Genomic DNA, 20,433 nt, shown 5'->3' with positions numbered 1-20,433 from the left:
CACACACGCTGCCCGCCAGACAACTTTTGCATCAAGCGCTGGCAAAAGCAGAGGATTTGCGAGCTTGGAAGAGAGAGGGACAGAGGGGAAGGCTGAATGGGAGAGAGGGGAGACAAGGCTAAATGGGAGAGAGGGGAGAGAAGGCTGAATGGGAGAGAGGGAGAGTAAATGTGGAAGAGTGGAGGGAGTGAATGACCACGAGAGGAATGTGAGGGGAGGGGGAGAGACAAGGGAGAGGGGGTAATAAAAGGTGAGGCAAGAGAGAAAATGAGAAGAGTGTCAATGTAAGAAGAGGGTGATCAAAGGGGAAGAGGGGAGGGGGTTGAGGAGAGGGGAGGGAGAAAGGGGAGGAGGAGTGAGGGGAAGCAAATGGGAAAGATGGGGGGTGAGGAGAGGGCAGGGAAGAGTAAGCAAAAGGAAGATAAATACAAAAGGAGACATAACGATAATGTTAAGAAGGAAGAGGAAAAGGGAAAATTAGGGAATGGGGAAGACACAGAAGAACAGAGAGGAGTAGAAAGTTAGCAGGGGAGATAAATTGAAGGGAATGGGAGGCACGAGGAACATTAGAAGAGAACAAGCAGAGAAAAAAGGGGAAGGAGCGAGCGAGAGAGAGAGAGAGAGAGAGAGAGAGAGAGAGAGAGAGAGAGAGAGAGAGAGAGAGAGAGAGAGAGAGAGAGAGAGAGAGAGAGAGAGAGAGAGAGAGAGAGAGAGAGAGAAAGAGAGAGAGAGAGAGAGAGAGAGAGAGAGAGAGAGAGAGAGAGAGAGAGAGAGAGAGAGAGAGAGAGAGAGAGAGAGAGAGAGAGAGAGAAAGAGAATCTCCAGCTGAAGCTTGGAGGACATATACACACACACAGGCATAGTGATGTGAGAAGGAACTTCACCAATTTAAGAGTTGTAAATAAGTGGAATACGTTAAGTGAGGAAATTAGCGATATCAATTCGACTCACACTTTTAAAAGTATGTATAGTATAAGAAAATCTGTTTGTCTATTTGATTACCTATCCAAAATTGGTGGCCATTGCAGACACTTGGGGCTAGCCTCATCCAACTTTGCAATGGGGAATGGTCTGTGGTACGGGACGGACATAGGTTGGTTAGGGCAGGTCCAAGTTAAATGTTTTAAAAAACAGTAGAACTTATAATGACTCCTTATGAGTTGTCATGGCGTCAAAAGTGAAATATATGGCGTGTTTCCCATAGAGTTTGTTAGCGATAATATATTTTTCGACTGATGAATACAGTGGTTTCAGTGCTTCTTAATCATTAACTTTCTAAGAGATCGGGAGGGAGTGGAGGGGGGGGGGGGGTGAGGGGGAATGGGTGGAGAAAGTGAAGGGACGAAGATGGGTAAAAAGGGGGGGGATATGGAGGAGTAGGATCAAAAGGGTGATGGGGAAGAGGGGGCGGGTAAGTACCCGGGTGGAGCCGGGTACCCCTTTTTTATATATGTATATATATACATATATATATATACACACATATATGCCATATGTACATTAGTGTATATGTACATAAATACACATAAATATGTATATTTTTAATACATGCCTGTCTCTTTAAGATTCGAGAGGAGTGGGGGGTAGGGAGATTAGGGTAAGGGGAGGTAAGGAGATTAGGGTAAAGGGGGAGGGTAAATAGTTTAGGGTAAGGGGAGAGATGGGAGGGATATGAGGGTGTAAGTGGGGAGAGGAGAGAGGGTAGGGAGATGAGGGTGAGGAAAGGAAGATGAGGTAAGGGGGAGAATAGTGAGATGAGGGTAAAGTGGGGAGAGGGGAGGGTAGGGAGATGAGGGGAAGGGGAGGGGGTAACGAGGAGAGGGGGATGATAAGGGAGAGGGTGAGGGGGAGAGGAGGGGAAAGGGGGCATATGGGGAAAGGGGAAAATAAGATGGGTGGAATGGGCGACGGGACAAGACAGAATATCCCGGGCACCGCCGGGTAACCCTCTTTATATAAACAAAACGAGTGAAAAGTCAAACTAGGTGAGAACACGAACGAAAATACACACACACACACACACACACACACACACACACACACACACACACACACACACACACACACACACACACACCTTTCAATCCCTCTTAATATTCTCTCCCTAACTTTCCCCTTCTCCCTCACTCCCCCCCCCCCCCCTCCCTCCCTCTCCTTGGCCTCACCCATGTCACAGTTTCCCCAAGATTACCTCCTGGATAGCGACAACTTGGAGTCTTAAGCGATCTGTGTCTTGGAGAAGTTGGTGACGTGTGGTGCTGGAGGTGACGGCCCGACCCGCTTAGTCCCTTGGATACCGGGTCCCGGCACGAGTCCTGGGGAGGGCCTGTCTGGGAATCCCTCTCAGGGATTCCCAGAAGGATTCTGAAGGATCCTGGAACGTCTTTGATGGGAGTTTGTGAGACGCTGCTAGACGGTGAGCGACCAGCCCCGTCCTCCTAAGGTTCCCCAACCTCAACAAAACGGTCAGTGTAAAGTGTCCTCTCCTAACCTACCACAGGACCCAAAACAGAAAACGGGACAGTACGTCACTTTCGCCAACCGCGTCCATTTTCTAGTACGACACATTGTTGGCCTTATGTACGAGCGGAAAGCGACGTTCTTTGCAGGAGGACGGGTTAGAGCAACAGCCTTGGTTATACCAACAGTATCAGGGGGAACTATAACAAATTGGGGGTTCTGGGATTGCAGTGTCCTCAAGGCTGCACGAGTGAAGTGAGTGATGTTTATGCTAACTGACGGAGGTGAAGGACCAGGCATCTTAGTCTCTCGGATACCGGCTCCTGCGAGAATGTCAGCTTCAGAAGCATTCTAGGCAAACTGAGGCACTCGAGAGGTTTCTAGAAAACTCTTGTGATTTTAAAAAGAGGCTCTATTGGGCTTCTGAAAATATCTGTGGAGTTTTGAGAGGTTCTGGTGGGAGGGTTTAGGAAGGATATGACTTTAGAAATTTCCCAGGTAGGACCAAAGTGTTTTGAAGGGAGTTCAGTTATGTTTCAAAATGATTGGTGAAATGTGTTGGCTCGAAGTGGGCTACTCAGGACGGAATTGATAACAGGTGAGCTAAGGTAGGCCAGGAGCTGGGGCCAGACGGTGGCTGAGGAGGAGCTGGGAGGAAGGAGGAATTCTTGCAAGAGGTCGGAGCGCGCAACATAGTGCGTTCTCAGCCGATTTGCTGAGATCATTCTGGAATATTCTTTGTTGAGCTGTGAGATTACCTGCGTAGAGAGAGGGAAGGTTCTCGATGGAGTCTGGAGCGGTTTTGGGGTAAACACCTAAGGTCTTAGTTTACCTATGAGGATAACTTTGGATACTGTAGAGTGGTATACCTCGTTTCTCTCTCATGGGGGCGAGGAACAGAGCCAGGAAGAAGGGAGAGGCAAGCGGAAAGAAGCATGTGGAAAGGGCAGGTGCAAAGGCAGATGAAAGAGGAAGAGACGGAGAAGGGGTGTGGGATAGAGGAGGGTCAGAATAAGAGGGGGAGGTAGAAAGAGAGAAGGAGAAAGGATAGAGACGTGCGGGTGGAGGGAGGATGAAAGGAAGAGGGAGAAGGAGAGACGAAGGGAGGGGATAGAGGGAGGGAGCGAGAGAGGAAGGGAGGGAGGCGTGAAGGATGGGAGAGAGAGAGAGAGGGGAGAGAAAGAGAGAGGTAAGAAGGGAAAGAAGAGAGGCAGGAAGAATGATAGAAGGCAATATGGAGGGATACACAGCAAGTCAGTCAATCAATCAACCTTGACCCAACGAACCTATTGACAAAATATTGAGAAGACAATCCCCTCCCGCCTGCGACCTACAGCCGCAAGATGATATATATATATCAGGTGCAAGATGATATATATATATCAACGATGATTATATATCAGTCATACCCAGTCAGTGACCATTACAGTCCCCGGTCATATATCGACCGCACATATATAGGATATATAGATTTGTAATTATTTAATTACAAACTATGATGGAAGGGTATTAAATGCCTCGTTAGGTATGCGAGGTCCCGGTTACTCTCCCCCGTTACTCCCTGGTACCCCGGTTAACGAGGTGTGTTTTTAGTGGTTAAACGAACATTTTAACTGTGTTAAAAATGATGTTTGTGTATCCTGATGTCCGGTGCACGCAAGGTGCACTACACCGTACGCTACGGTGCACCACACGTTATGGTACGGTGCACCACACGGTACGGTGCACCACACACTACGGTACGGTGCACCACACACTACAGTACGGTGCACCACACGGTACGGTGCACCACACACTACGGTACAGTGCACCACACTACAGTACGGTGCACCACACGGTACGGTGCACCACACACTACGGTACAGTGCACCACACTACAGTACGGTGCACCACACTACAGTACGGTGCGCCACACGTTATGGTACGGTGCACCACACGGTACGGTGCACCACACACTACGGTACGGTGCACCACACTACAGTACGGTGCACCACACTACAGTACGGTGCACCACACACTACAGTACGGTGCACCACACACTACCGTACGGTGCACCACACTACAGTACGGTGCACCACACTACAGTACGGTGCACCACACTACAGTACGGTGCACCACACACTACAGTACGGTGCACCACACACTACAGTACGGTGCACCACACACTACAGTACGGTGCACCACACACTACAGTACGGTGCACCACACACTACAGTACGGTGCACCACACACTACAGTACGGTGCACCACACACTACAGTACGGTGCACCACACACTACGGTACGGTGCACCACACACTACAGTACGGTGCACCACACACTACAGTACGGTGCACCACACACTACAGTACGGTGCACCACACACTACAGTACGGTGCACCACACACTACAGTACGGTGCACCACACACTACAGTACGGTGCACCACACACTACAGTACGGTGCACCACACACTACAGTACGGTGCACCACACACTACGGTACGGTGCACCACACACTACGGTACGGTGCACCACACACTACAGTACAGTGCACCACACACTACGGTACGGTGCACCACACACTACGGTACGGTGCACCACACACTACGGTACGGTGCACCACACACTACAGTACAGTGCACCACACACTACGGTACGGTGCACCACACACTACAGTACGGTGCACCACACACTACGGTACGGTGCACCACACACTACGGTACGGTGCACCACACACTACGGTACGGTGCACCACACACTACGGTACGGTGCACCACACACTACGGTACGGTGCACCACACACTACGGTACGGTGCACCACACTACGGTACGGTGCACCACACACTACGGTACGGTGCACCACACACTACGGTACGGTGCACCACACACTACAGTACGGTGCACCACACACTACGGTACGGTGCACCACACACTACGGTACGGTGCACCACACACTACGGTACGGTGCACCACACACTACAGTACGGTGCACCACACACTACGGTACGGTGCACCACACACTACAGTACGGTGCACCACACACTACGGTACGGTGCACCACACACTACGGTACGGTGCACCACACACTACAGTACGGTGCACCACACACTACGGTACGGTGCACCCTCAGACTCCAGGTGATGAATAACAAATATTATTTGGGACACAAATGTAATCTGAATGTCACTGAGGTGGTTGCAACGAGCGGAAAGATGAGACGCTATTGGCTGGCAACTAGTGTGGAGGGCGTGAGCCTATTGGCCCAGTCTCGTAGCCTTCCTGGGGGGGAGGATGGTGGTGGGGGGAAGGGGGGATGGTGGTGGGGGGGATTAGTGTATGGCGTGGTGGGGATTAGTGTGGGGCGTGGTGGGGATTAGTGTAGGGCGTGGTAGGGATTAGTGTAGGGGCGTGGGTGGGGATTAGAGTAGGGCGTGGCGGGGATTAGTGTAGGGCGTGGTAGGGATTAGTGTAGGGGCGTGGTGGGGATTAGTGTAGGGGCGTGGTGGGGATTAGTGTAGGGGCGTGGTGGGGATTAATGTAGGGGCGTGGTGGGGATTAGTGTAGGGGCGTGGTGGGGATTAGTGTAGGGGCGTGGTGGGGATTAGTGTAGGGCGTGGTGGGGATTAGTGTAGGGCGTGGTGGGGATTAGTGTAGGGCGTGGTAGGGATTAATGTAGGGCGTGGTGGGGATTAGTGTAGGGCGTGGCGGGGATTAGTGTAGGGGGCGTGGTGGGGATTAGTGTAGGGCGTGGCGGGGATTAGTGTAGGGCGTGGCGGGGATTAGAGTAGGGCTTGGCAGGGATTAGAGTAGGGAGTGGCAGGGATTAGTGTATGGCGTGGCGGGGATTAGTGTAGGGGGCGTGGTGGGGATTAGTGTATGGCGTGATGGGGATTAGTGTAGGCCGTGGCGGGGATTAATGTAGGGCGTGGTGGGGATTAGTGTATGGCGTGATGGGGATTAGTGTAGGCCGTGGCGGGGATTAATGTAGGGCGTGGCGGGGATTAGTGTAGGGCGTGGCGGGGATTAGTGTAGGGCGTGGCGGGGATTAGTGTAGGGCGTGGCGGGGATTAGTGTAGGGCGTGGTGGGGATTAGTGTAGGGCGTGGTGGGGATTAGTGTAGGGGCGTGGTGGGGATTAGTGTATGGCGTGGTGGGGATTAGTGTAGGGCGTGGCGGGGATTAGTGTATGGCGTGGTGGGGATTAGTGTATGACGTGGTGGGGATTAGTGTATGGCGTGGCGGGGATTAGTGTAGGGGCGTGGCGGGGATTAGTGTAGGGCGTGGCGGGGATTAGAGTAGGGCTTGGCAGGGATTAGAGTAGGGAGTGGCAGGGATTAGTGTAGGGCGTGGCGGGGATTAGTGTAGGACGTGGCGGGGATTAGTGTAGGGCGTGGCGGGGATTATTGTAGGGCGTGGCAGGGATTAGTGTAGGGCGTGGCAGGGATTAGTGTAGGGCGTGGCAGGGATTAGTGTAGGGCGTGGCAGGGATTAGTGTAGGGCGTGGCAGGGATTAGTGTAGGGGCGTGGCTGGGATTAGTGTAGGGGGCGTGGCTGGGATTAGTGTAGGGGGCGTGGCAGGGATTAGTGTAGGGCGTGACAGGGATTAGTGTAGGGGGCGTGGCTGGGATTAGTGTAGGGGGCGTGGCTGGGATTAGTGTAGGGGGCGTGGCTGGGATTAGTGTAGGGGGCGTGGCAGGGATTAGTGTAGGGAGTGGCAGGGATTAGTGTAGGGGGCGTGGCAGGGATTAGTGTAGAGGGCGTGGCTGGGATTAGTGTAGGGGGCGTGGCTGGGATTAATGTAGGGGGCGTGGCTTGGATTAGTGTAGGGCGTGGCGGGGATTAGTGTAGGGGGCGTGGCTGGGATTAGTGTAGGGGGCGTGGCGGGGATTAGTATAGGGCGTGGCTGGGATTAGTGTAGGGGTGTGGCGGGGATTAGTGTAGGGGGGCGTGGCTGGGATTAGTGTAGGGGGCGTGGCTGGGATTAGTGTAGGGGGCGTGGCTTGGATTAGTGTAGGGCGTGGCGGGGATTAGTGTAGGGGGCGTGGCTGGGATTAGTGTAGGGGGCGTGGCGGGGATTAGTATAGGGCGTGGCTGGGATTAGTGTAGGGGGCGTGGCGGGGATTAGTGTAGGGGGCGTGGCGGGGATTAGTATAGGGCGTGGCTGGGATTAGTGTAGGGGGCGTGGCTTGGATTAGTGTAGGGCGTGGCTGGGATTAGTGTAGGGGGCGTGGCGGGGATTAGTATAGGGCGTGGCTGGGATTAGTGTAGGGGGCGTGGCGGGGATTAGTGTAGGGGGCGTGGCGGGGATTAGTGTAGGGCGTGGCGGGGATTAGTGTAGGGGGCGTGGCTGGGATTAGTGTAGGGGGCGTGGCGGGGATTAGTATAGGGCGTGGCTGGGATTAGTGTAGGGGGCGTGGCGGGGATTAGTATAGGGCGTGGCGGGGATTAACCCATCTTCCAACTCTGAGGCAAAACTACAAAAACTATCATATTTGCTGGGGGACATGACACGTGTTTTCTGTTTCATATTATATATATTTTAGTATATTTTGATAGCAGTATTTCTTGTAAACATGTGTTGTTAAATATGACCGAAAAAGTAAGATTAATAATGCTAACACGAATTTTCTCAATATTTCTTACGTTTCTTTTTACTGTCGATGGTAATTGAAAAATCAATTCTCCAAAATTCATTTTTATTTCTAGTCTGAAGCGACGCTTGAACGCGTTTCGTAATAACGTATTATATTTTCAAAGACTTTAGTTTACACACACACAACTTGTTACCTGAAAACACTTAAGAGTTTTACTAATTCTCACGCTAAACAGCTTGTCTTATATACTCGCATTTGGGTGAGGTGATATGTTGAAACAGTGTTGGATAAAGTGAACAAACTTTTGACCAACACAAGACAGAACACGGATCAAGGGGTATAAATTGGATAAGTGAAAGGGAAGATTGGCAGTAACTGCAAAGTGCCTATTGGCCTATACTTCCTGGCCTATACTTTTTTTTTTTTTGTTTTAAGATATATACAAGAGTTGTTACATTCTTGTACAGCCACTAGTACGCGTAGCGTTTCGGGCAAGTCCTTAATCCTATGGTCCCTGGAATACGATCCCCGCCGCGAAGAATCGTTGTTACAACCAAGTACACATTTTACTGTTGCGTTAAACAGAGGCTACAGTTAAGGAATTGCGCCCAGTAAATCCTCCCCGGCCAGGATACGAACCCATGACAAAGCGCTCGCGGAACGCCAGGCGAGTGTCTTACCACTACACCACAGAGACTGTTTAAGACTTCCTCTTGATGCTTCTATATTGGTACGGAGTCTTGAAGTGGGTAGAATATAGTTGTGCATTAATCCACGACCCAGAGACTTCCTGAACCTTGCAGGAATCAACCTCACTGAGGACCAACTCCTAAATCTGGGCATAAACTGTCCCGTTATGTCCAGACCAAGTGAGATGGCCCGGAAAGTGGAGTTGGAGATCCTGTTGGACGACATATTCGACCTCGAGACACAAAAGAAGGTCACCACCAAAGACCTTGCTAGCAGAACTTATTGCAGAAGGAGGAAAGATTCGAGGCAACTACAGAAGCACCATACTGTGCCCCGAGCTCAAAGCGGCAGCTAAGAGCCTTCGTGAGAACAAGGAGATAGTCGTCAGGAGAGGTGGCAAGTTGCCAATATACGTCATTCTTAAAATAGACGAATATCTGGCGAAAATTAACCTCATACTCTCTGACCAAACTAAATTCCAAAGGGTAACGAAGGACACTACAGCCGAACTGAAAACAAAGGTAAACAGATTGATCGAAAATGTGAACGCCAAGAAATCCGTACTCCACCTGTCAAAGATTATTGGGGAATACAAACCTGGGTATGTATAGAAATGTCAAGACACACAAGCCTGGAAACCCACTTCGGCCAATCATCAGCCAGATACCCACACCCACGTACAGACTGGCGAAGCGACTCAACGGCTTGCTGACCCCTTATGTCCCTTGCGCCTTCAGCCTGAAGTCTCCAAAGGAATTTGCTGACTTACTGTGGGGAGCACGGGCCACAGGGATAAGAACCTCGTTGGACGTAGAATCACTGTTTACCAATGTACCTGTGCATGAAACAATCGGGATGATAGAGGACAGAGTGTATCGTGATCCGGCCTGTACTCCTCTTGACATGCCAGAAAACATTCTAAGGAAACTACTCCAAGCTTGTACTAAAGAGACACCCTTCTTGAGCCCTGATGGGCACATGTATAAGCAAGTAGATGGGGTCGCCATTGGGTTCTCCCCTAGGTGTCCTGTTTGCGAATTTCTACATGGGTACCATCGAACAGAAGGTCTTAGTTGGCATGAACTTGAAGCCTGCCATATACTGCAGATATGTTGACGACATTTTTACACAGGTACCTGATGTCAGACGTCTGCGGGAGCTGAATGAGGCATTCGAGCAGAATTCTGTGTTGAGTTTCACTTACGAGATGGAGAAGGATGGGAAGCTGCCGTTTCTAGATGTAACAGTCACGGAAAGGAGCGGAGGTTTCCACACTGCAGTCTACACTAAGGAAACAAACATAGGAATGTGCCTCAGTGCTAACAGTGACTGCCCAGACAGGTACAAGAGAAGTGTTGTCAACGCTTTCGTCGACCGTGCTCTCAGCCACAGCTCAGGATGGAAGCAAGTCGACGAAGAACTCTGTAGGGTAAGGCAGGTCCTAGTCAACAACGGCTTCTCCAATGGTTTCGTTGAAGACATCATAAAAAGGAAGGTGAAACGCCATGCAACCTCTGAAGAGTCAACTAATACAACACCTGTACCCCCTATTAGACTATTTTACACGAACTTCTTTTCCACAGCTCATAAAATGGAGGAAAGGGTCCTGAAAGATATTGTTAATAGGAACGTTATCCCTACAGACAAAAATCAGAAGATACAATTGACCATTTACTATAAAACCAAAAAACCGGCCAGCCTACTCATGAGAAACTCTCCAGACACAAAACAGAATGCCTTAAAAGAGACTAACGTCATCTATGCCTTCAAATGTCAACTTGGGGACTGTAAGCCCCCAAAGAACTCAGTATATAGGCAAGACAACAACAACTCTTTCCAGGCGATTAACGATGCATAAGCAACAGGGCTCCATTAAGGAACATATAATCTCTTCCCACAACCAAACCATCACCAGAGAAGTCTTAGCAAACAACACAGAAATCATCGATAGCTACAGCGATAGTAGGCGGCTTGACATCTGCGAGGCACTACACATCAAAAAGTCAACACCAGCAATCAACAGCCAATTAATGCACAACTATATTCTACCCACTTCAAGACTCCGTACCAATATAGAAGCATCAAGAGGAAATATAGGCCAATAGGCCCTTTGCAGTTACTTCCATTCTTCCCTTTCACTTATCCAATTTATACCCATTGATCCGTGTTCTGTTTTGTGTTGGTCAAAAGTTTGTTCATCTCATCCAAAACTGTTTCAACTTATCACCTCACCCAAATGCGAGTATATAAGACAAGCTGTTTAGCGTGAGAATTAGTAAAACTCTTAAGTGTTTTCAGGTTACAAGTTGTGTGTGTGTAAACTAAAGTCTTTGAAAATGTAATACGTTATTACGAAACGCGTTCAAGCGTCCCGTCTGACTAGAAATAAAAATGAATTTTGGAGAATTGATTTTTCAATTACCATCGACAGTAAAAAGAAACGTAAGAAATATTGAGAAAATTCGTGGTAGAATTATTAATCTTACTTTTTCGGTCATATTTAACATATTATATATATTATATATATATATATATATATATATATATATATATATATATATATATATATATATATATATATATATATATATAGTAACCCTGGAATACAAGTCGCCAATAGTTTAAAAACCAGGTACCCAATCACTGCTGGGTGAAGAAAGGCTTACAGTTAATTAAGCCTATCCCCTAGTGAGTCCTCCCCGGTCAAGATACGAACCTAGGCCGAGTGTGGGACGAGTGTGTTACCACAGCGCCACCAGGGAACGTATTGAATGTACTTATACATATTATCAAAAGTTGTCCCCCTACAAAAGAAGAACACTTTCAATAAATGTATAACGAAGCATACTAATTTGTTATGCCATAAAAAACATATCCCTATAAGCCGGGGAAATATGGCATCAATCAGGATATGACAACGTAATATTGCATTTAACCTTTTGACAAAGTACCATATTTGACATATAAACCTTTTGACAAAGTTTCTTGATGCTTCCAAAACTCTTGAGTTTCTTGGTAGTTCTAAATCTTTTGACAAAGCTTCTTGGTATTCTAAAGCTTTTGACAAAGTTTCTTTGTTCTAAAACTTTTGACAAAGTTTCTTGAAGGTTCTAAACCTTTTGACAAAGTTTCTTGATAATTCTAAATCTTTTGACAAAGTTTCTTGGTATTCTAAATCTTTTGACAGTTTCTTGGTATTCTAAAGCTTTTGACAAAGTTTCTTGATGGTTCTAAATCTTTTGACAAAGTTTCTTGGTTCTAAAACTTAACAAAGTTTCTTGGTGGTTCTAAAGCTTTTGACAAAGTTTAACGGGTAAAACGTTTTAAAAGTTGCTAAGCATAAAATTATGTCCTGTAATTTTTAAATAGTTTCTTATCTAGCATACAAAGTAGCAGTGGAATGGGGCAATGTCTATTCCAGTCACTCGAGTACCAAGTTACTAGAGTACCAAGTTACTAGAGTACCAAGTTACTAGAGTACCAAGTTACAAGAGTACCAAGTTACAAGAGTACCAAGTTACAAGAGTACCAAGTTACAAGAGTACCAAGTTACTAGAGTACCAAGTTACAAGAGTACCAAGTTACAAGAGTACCAAGTCACAAGATTACCAGTGCACCAAGTCACTAGAGTACCAAGTTACTAGAGTACCAAGTTACTAGAGTACCAAGTTACTAGAGTACCAAGTTACAAGAGTACCAAGTTACAAGAGTACCAAGTCACAAGAGTACCAAGTCACAAGATTACCAGTGTACCAAGTCACTAGAGTACCAAGTTACTAGAGTACCAAGTTACAAGAGTACCAAGTCACAAGAGTACCAGAGTACTAAGTCACTCGAGTACAAATCACTGCCAAGAGTTACGAGAATATCCAAAATAAATAAATAATAACAAATGCTACTCTGCCCTTGCAAGAGCAAGGTCCTCCCCCCCCCCTAGCGTGATAACATTAATCTACAACTTCACAACCTGCAAGTAGGCCCAGTGACGTAAATTAATCGAAACGCCAATTCCATCAAGATAACTCTGCCTCCAGATGTCATTAATTCAGTATAGCGGAACCAAATCGGCCAATGAGAGCCCTCGCTGACGGTCCGCCGATGAAGGCCCTCGCTGATTGGATGATGGCGAGTGACTCTGGCAAATCACAGACTAGCGCGCGCTTGATTACATTTTCTTTCGAGAGGATGTGAAAGTGAGCGCTATTTTCTGCTGCCGTAGATTACTCGCGTATTTCAAAAAAGATTGCTTCACTAGTTGTCATAATTTTACGATTCTCTCTTACTGGTGTTCATGGCGCTCTGCTTGATAATTATTCTATGTACACTATACTCGCATTCATTTGTTTCTACTAATGAGTATATCAACTAATATTTGATATACCAACACAAACTGAGAGTAATTCCTTTAAATGACCTTTGGCTATCCTTTGCATTACTTTATCCTTTGCATTACTTTATACATTACTTTTTTTTCCATAACACACTTGTTACATATCAGATGTTCACAAATTACTCACTCCACTGTGGGTCTTCTCAAGGCTTGTAATGGGGTGAATCATTTGAAGGCAGTTTGTATATTTCGGACCAACCTCACTGGTTTCTGAGAGCCCGCATTCAGTCGCCCTGTGGTATGTGATTTGATAATTATATACCTGGGGTGCCAAGATCATGTTTATTGCCTGTGTGTGTACTCACCTATTCACCTATTTGTGCCTGAGGGATCTAGCATTGGTTCTTGGATCCCGCCTTACTAACCAATCTATTTTTCTCTATTATGTCTACTACATATATTTCTCTTTAACATGCGCGTGCGCACACACGCATCCCCAGGAAGCAGTCTGTAGTAGTAGACATCCATCTGTCTCGGGAGACTATAGAGTTGCGCTCTGGTTGTCGCTCTGCAGTAGCCTCACCAGAGCACAAAGCCAGGGTAGGTTGATACTGGGGAGAAGCTGTCACCCATGTAGCAGGTTCCCCCTGTCCACGTCGCCGAAAGTCTCCAATGGAAAGGCAAACGCCAATACGATTGGCATTTGGAGTTGCCAAACTCCCAGGTACCTATTTACCGCTATGTGAACAGCGGCACCAAGGAGAAGGAAACTCTGCCCATTTGTTTCCGCCTCGGCCCGGAAACGAACCCGGACCCTGAGGACTACGACTCCCGAGCGCTGTCCACTCAGCTGCGAAGCCTCCTCCGAGGATATGCGCGCGCGACCCTTGATATCGCTCCTAATGAGTCAAGTCGACAAACATTCAGAAAGAGAGAAAGAGAGAGAGATATCAGAAAGAGAGAAAGAGAGAGAGATATCAGAAAGAGAGAAAGAGAGAGAGATATCAGAAAGAGAGAAAGAGCGAGAGATATGTAAATAACTGGATAAATAAATAACATAAAAACCGGAATAATATCGACATATTTTCCAATTGTAAGCAACAAAGCCAGCACCCTGACAGTTGTACCACACCGACCATCCTCCTGTTAAGACAGTACATGTGTAACTATGTGCATCTTCGCACATATGATGACGGAATGGACAATAAGACAGTAGAATTTGGTACTATTCACGTTATAGAGTCCGGTAAAAAAAAAAATAAAGCTAAAAAAACGAAAATATTCCAAGGACTAGTATAGTACATATATGTACTTTATTAGGCCTCAGATAGCGTGTATTAGCCTTAGGATGGTTTGGTTAGGGTTTATTAGAACCATAAATATAAAACCTTTTCCGGTTTGTCCAAATTCAGTAATACCAAGTTCTACCTTCCAACAGCCCATTAGGTCAAACATCTGTACCACTGTTTCAGTATTTGATTAGGTTAAGATATTACCCATTGTGACGTATTATAAATACACACGAGTATTAGATGAGGGTACCAAGCGAGCCCGGGTAGACCCGTTAATTCCTAATTCGCATCGTACTGTAGTCATATGATTAGTTCTGACCCGACCCGGCCATGTTGGGCACGTACCCAATAGAAATTACTGGGAATAATTTGGTGAGGTTGGCCTCAAGCATCAGGCCTCTAACCTCGAACAGATCAGTGTCATTGATAAATATGATTGTATTAATACACACTATAACAACGTTCCTCGCCCAAAGTGTAGGTAAATGAATACTGGACTGGTCTCTACTGTGGTGCAATTACACTGCACTGTGGTTCAGTGCAATTACACTGCACTGTGGTTCAGTGCAATTACACTGCACTGTGGTTCAGTGCAATTACACTGCATCTTATACATATCATCTCTCAAAGTCTGTATACACCGAGATGAATACCTCGCTTCTCAAGTATATACACACACTAGCAGTTTACTCTAGCTGTAGACCACGTTCAGGATGAGAGAGAGCATCATCTACGGGCTCACCATAGCCCGTGCTACTTGGGACTTTTTGTCCCAGGTAGCGAATCTTTAACACCAACAACATCAGGATGAGAGTATACTCGGTGACTGGTCAGTAAACTGTTGTGGTGGCCTTAACAACCCTCGTTTAGCTAATAGGCCTTCAGCCCAGCATCATACTAAACAATCATCCTCGTTTATACTTGAAGATTATCTATAGATATTCCTCGTTATACATATTGCTAATTCAACATTGTATTAGTTAACATTGTACTGGTCTTTCTGCGAATGTGTTATCTTTACAGTCATATTCTAAGATAACACTTAAGCTTAATTTTGGTATGTCGTGACTTCTCGTAAGACACCAGCCAGGTGTGTGGTGGAACACCACCCCAGGTGTCTGCTACAACACCACCCCAGGTGTCTGCTACAACACCACCCCAGGTGTCTGCTACAACACCACCCAGGTGTCTGCTACAACACCACCCCAGGTGTCTGCTGCAACACCACCCCAGGTGTCTGCTGCAACACCACCCCAGGTGTCTGCTACAACACCACCCCAGGTGTCTGCTGCAACACCACCCCAGGTGTCTGCTGCAACACCACCCCAGGTGTCTGCTGCAACACCACCCCAGGTGTCTGCTGCAACACCACCCCAGGTGTCTGCTGCAACACCACCCCAGGTGTCTGCTGCAACACCACCCCAGGTGTCTGCTGCAACACCACCCCAGGTGTCTGCTGCAACACCACCCCAGGTGTCTGCTGCAACACCACCCCAGGTGTCTGCTGCAACACCACCCCAGGTGTCTGCTACAACACCACCCAGGTGTCTGCTGCAACACCACCCAGGTGTCTGCTGCAACACCACCCCAGGTGTCTGCTGCAACACCACCCCAGGTGTCTGCTGCAACACCACCCCAGGTGTCTGCTGCAACACCACCCAGGTGTCTGCTGCAACACCACCCCAGGTGTCTGCTGCAACACCACCCAGGTGTCTGCTGCAACACCACCCAGGTGTCTGCTGCAACACCACCCAGGTGTCTGCTGCAACACCACCCCAGGTGTCTGCTGCAACACCACCCCAGGTGTCTGCTGCAACACCACCCCAGGTGTCTGCTGCAACACCACCCCAGGTGTCTGCTGCAACACCACCCCAGGTGTCTGCTGCAACACCACCCCAGGTGTCTGCTGCAACACCACCCCAGGTGTCTGCTGCAACACCACCCCAGGTGTCTGCTGCAACACCACCCCAGGTGTCTGCTGCAACACCACCCAGGTGTCTGCTGCAACACCACCCCAGGTGTCTGCTGCAACACCACCCAGGTGTCTGCTGCAACACCACCCCAGGTGTCTGCTGCAACACCACCCAGGTGTCTGCTGCAACACCACCCCAGGTGTCTGCTGCAACACCACCCAGGTGTCTGCTGCAACACCACCCCAGGTGTCTGCTGCATCACGAGACACCAATTCTACACCTTGAGTCACTACACAGGTTGAAAACAGATACAATCCTCATTAAGATTAGATTATAAAGCAGGATAGTACAGACTGTTGTCTTAATTTAAATTAATCTGCCACTCCGTAACAAATCCAACCTCCTAACCTAACCAGACACGCACGAACCCAAACAGCCCACCTAACCTATCGAACAGAAAACGCAAGATGTTTGTGAGCAGTCACTTTTCACAGTATTGAGTGAACGGGTTGTGTAGTGAAGGAGACCACAGCCACACACACACACACACACACACACACACACACACACACACACACACACACACACACACACACACACACACTTGTGAGGGTGTGAGCGGGTATAGCGGAGCTGGCCAAGTCCATACATACAACTTTAAGGACAAGGGCGGAGACGGTAAGTCACTAGGGCGCTGTGAATCGCAGTCTCGTCTGAACCACCCTTCGAAAGGTGGGGCAATGGAGCTGAAGATCGACCTTACAGGCACACCCAAGCACGGTCGAGAAATATGTGGTGGTCCAAGTGCAAATACTGGAATCCAGTAGGCACAAATGGATGGATATGTATAAATGTATTCATCCATTTGTGCCAACTGGATTACAGTATTTGCACTGTATGCATATGCACTGTTGATAGAGCAAAATAGGTCTGGAATCAGTACAATAGACAACCGACGGTTAGAAAGGCGGGGTCCAAGAGCTAACAGCTCGATCCTGCAAGCACAAATAGTACATATATAGTCACACACACACACACACACACACACACACACACACTCACAGAAGACTCACACTCACAGAACAGAAGAGTAACTCTTCTAAAACTCTTCTAAAGTAAAACAGAACTCACAGAAGAGTAAGGGGGGACATGATCACAACCTACAAAATCCTCAGGGGAATCGACCGGGTAAACAAGGATGAACTTTTCAACACTGGTGGGACGCGAACAAGGGGACACAGGTGGAAGCTGAGTACCCAAATGAGCCACAGAGACGTTAGAAAGAACTTTTTCAGTGTCAGAGTAGTTAGCAAATGGAATGCATTAGGAAATGATGTGGTGGAGGCTGACTCCATTCACAGTTTCAAATGTAGATATGATAGAGCCCAATAGGCTCAGGAATCTGTACACCAGTTGATTGACGGTTGAGAGGCGGGACCAAAGAGCCAGAGCTCAACCCCCGCAAGCACAATTAGGTGAGTACACTAACACACACACACACACACACACACACACACACACACACACACACACACACACACACACACACACAGGAAAAGGACAGGGAAATGGGACAGGAGTCATTGCTGTAAACAACCGATGCTCGAAAGGCGGGATCCAAGAGTCAATGCTCGATCCTGCAAGCACATATAGGTGAGTACATATAGGTGAGTACACACACACACACACACTAACACACTAACACAAAGGGAGGAAGAACGTAGAGGGAAGAATATCCAGGAAATGATGGATCAAATCCAACTGAGATGCAAGGAGTCAGAAGGAGAGAGTCAGACCAACAATAAGGAAAGGGAATAAGAGAACACAATAATATCCCAGGGTTCACTAGACACTCTCAAGAAACTCCAAGTCCCAATCTCTATGTGTGTGTTAGTCGCTTTACAAGAATGTAAAAACATCACTGCTATGTACTCTCATAATTCCAATGTACATTCCTATATTATATATATATATATATATATATATATATATATATATATATATATATATATATATATATATATATATATATATATATATATATATACACATATATATATATAGAAAAGCAGGAGGGATTGGTGGGGAACTCAAAGGTTAGAACAAACCCGTAATAGATGCACAAGACTTAGGAACAAATACATTAATATAAGAAGAGCATTTGCAAAGAAACTTGGGCAATTATATTACTGCCAAAGCAAAGAAACAATGAAAACTATTATATAACTCACTTAAATAGGAAAATGGCAAGAAATGACCAAGTAACTGGATTATGAAAAGAGAAGAGGTGAACGTTCACGAAAGTTGCAGGCAAGTTTCCATGGAGTGATCATGATCCCACAACAGATCCCAGCACTAAAGCAACAGATCCCACGACTATAGCAACAGATCCCAACACTATAGCAACAGATGCCAACACTATAACAACAGATCCCAACACTATAACAACAGATCCCAACACTATAACAACAGATCCCAACACTATAACAACAGATCCCAACACTATAACAACAGATCCCAACACTATAACAACAGATCCCAACACTATAACAACAGATGCCAACACTATAACAACAGATGCCAGCACTATAACAACAGATGCCAACACTATAGCAACAGATCCCAACACTATAACAACAGATCCCAACACTATAACAACAGATCCCAACACTATAACAACAGATCCCAACACTATAACAACAGATCCCAACACTATAACAACAGATCCCAACACTATAACAACAGATGCCAACACTATAACAACAGATCCCAACACTATAACAACAGATGCCAACACTATAACAACAGATGCCAACACTATAACAACAGATCCCAACACTATAACAACAGATGCCAACACTATAACAACAGATGCCAACACTATAGCAACAGATCCCAACACTATAACAACAGATCCCAACACTATAACAACAGATCCCAACACTATAACAACAGATCCCAGCACTATAACAACAGATCCCAACACTATAACAACAGATCCCAACACTATAACAACAGATGCCAGCACCATAAGAACAAGCAACCCCTAGATGGGAGACTGACAAATATTGACGTAACAACAGAGGAAGGAATGAGACAACTAGCATCACTAGATGCAACTAAAGCTTTTGAACCAGACAATATATCACCATAGATGTTTTACAAATAAATCAGGCACAGATCTTCAACATACCTTATAGCATGGATCTTTAATGATTCAGCTGCCAAAGGGAGATTTGCCCAGCTGCTGGAAGATGGCAAATATGGTACGGATTTACGAGAAAGGAGATTGAGGAGGCACTTAACTACAGGCCAGTATCACTGACAAGCATCCCCTGCAAAGTCCTCGAAAGACTAATGAGAATAAGACAAGTTAAACACTTAAGAGTTAGGTATGTAAGCAGACATCAACCTGTCCATATGAAAAGGGAAATCATGGCTAACGAACCTACTGGAAGGCGATGATAAAAGGAAAATAATGCAGGACAGGTGAAGTTTGGGCAGATTGCTAAGGTCTTGACTCCCAAAAAGCCTTTGATATACTGCACCGTCCAAGTGATTACTACACAAAGTTGAGAGGCAGGCGGGAGTAAGTGGAAGAACACTGACATGGGTGAGGGAATACCTAGCAGACAAGAGCCAGTGAGTCATTGTGAGGTGCGAGAAGTCGGAAGGGCACAGAGTAACACGCCACAGAGAAATTAGAAAGAACGTTTCCAGTGATAGAGTAGTTAATAAACGGAATGCATTAGGATGTGGTGGAGGCAGACTCCATACACAGTTTCCAAAGTGGATAAGCTCAGGAACCTGTACACCAGTAGAGTGAGAGGCGGGAGCAAAGAGCCGAAGCTCAACCCCCCCGGAAGGACAATCAGGTGGGTACAAGTAGGCGAGTACCCCCCACACACACCACCTCTGTTACCCTCTACACTCCCCCTGTGTTTAGCCATCAGGAGAGGGGACCATATGGGCAACGGGGCGTGCGGGTGATTGCTCACTATATGATAGACAACTTCATCACCAGCACCGGCCAGAGGGGCAGGGAGGGGAGATGGCACAGAGAGAGAGAGAGAGAGAGAGAGAGAGAGAGAGAGAGAGAGAGAGAGAGAGAGAGAGAGAGAGAGAGAGAGAGAGAGAGAGAGAGAGACAGAGGGGAACGCCGATGGGGAGAAGAGG

General features: G+C 47.1%; 1 protein-coding gene across 1 annotated transcript; it reads left to right on the top strand.

The window, feature by feature from the left end:
• The first annotated feature begins 378 nt into the window (after positions 1–378).
• LOC138355860 (uncharacterized) lies at positions 379–19,307 on the top strand. Its single transcript, XM_069311403.1, has 2 exons — positions 379–520; positions 18,568–19,307. The coding sequence occupies exons 1-2, from the start codon at positions 379–381 to the stop codon at positions 19,305–19,307; spliced, it is 882 nt and encodes a 293-aa protein (XP_069167504.1).
• The last annotated feature ends 1,126 nt before the right edge of the window (positions 19,308–20,433 follow it).

The sequence above is a fragment of the Procambarus clarkii genome, chromosome 69, assembly GCF_040958095.1.
Source record: "Procambarus clarkii isolate CNS0578487 chromosome 69, FALCON_Pclarkii_2.0, whole genome shotgun sequence".
Taxonomy (NCBI): Eukaryota; Metazoa; Arthropoda; class Malacostraca; order Decapoda; family Cambaridae; genus Procambarus; species Procambarus clarkii.
This window is presented reverse-complemented; position numbering and strand designations above follow the sequence as displayed.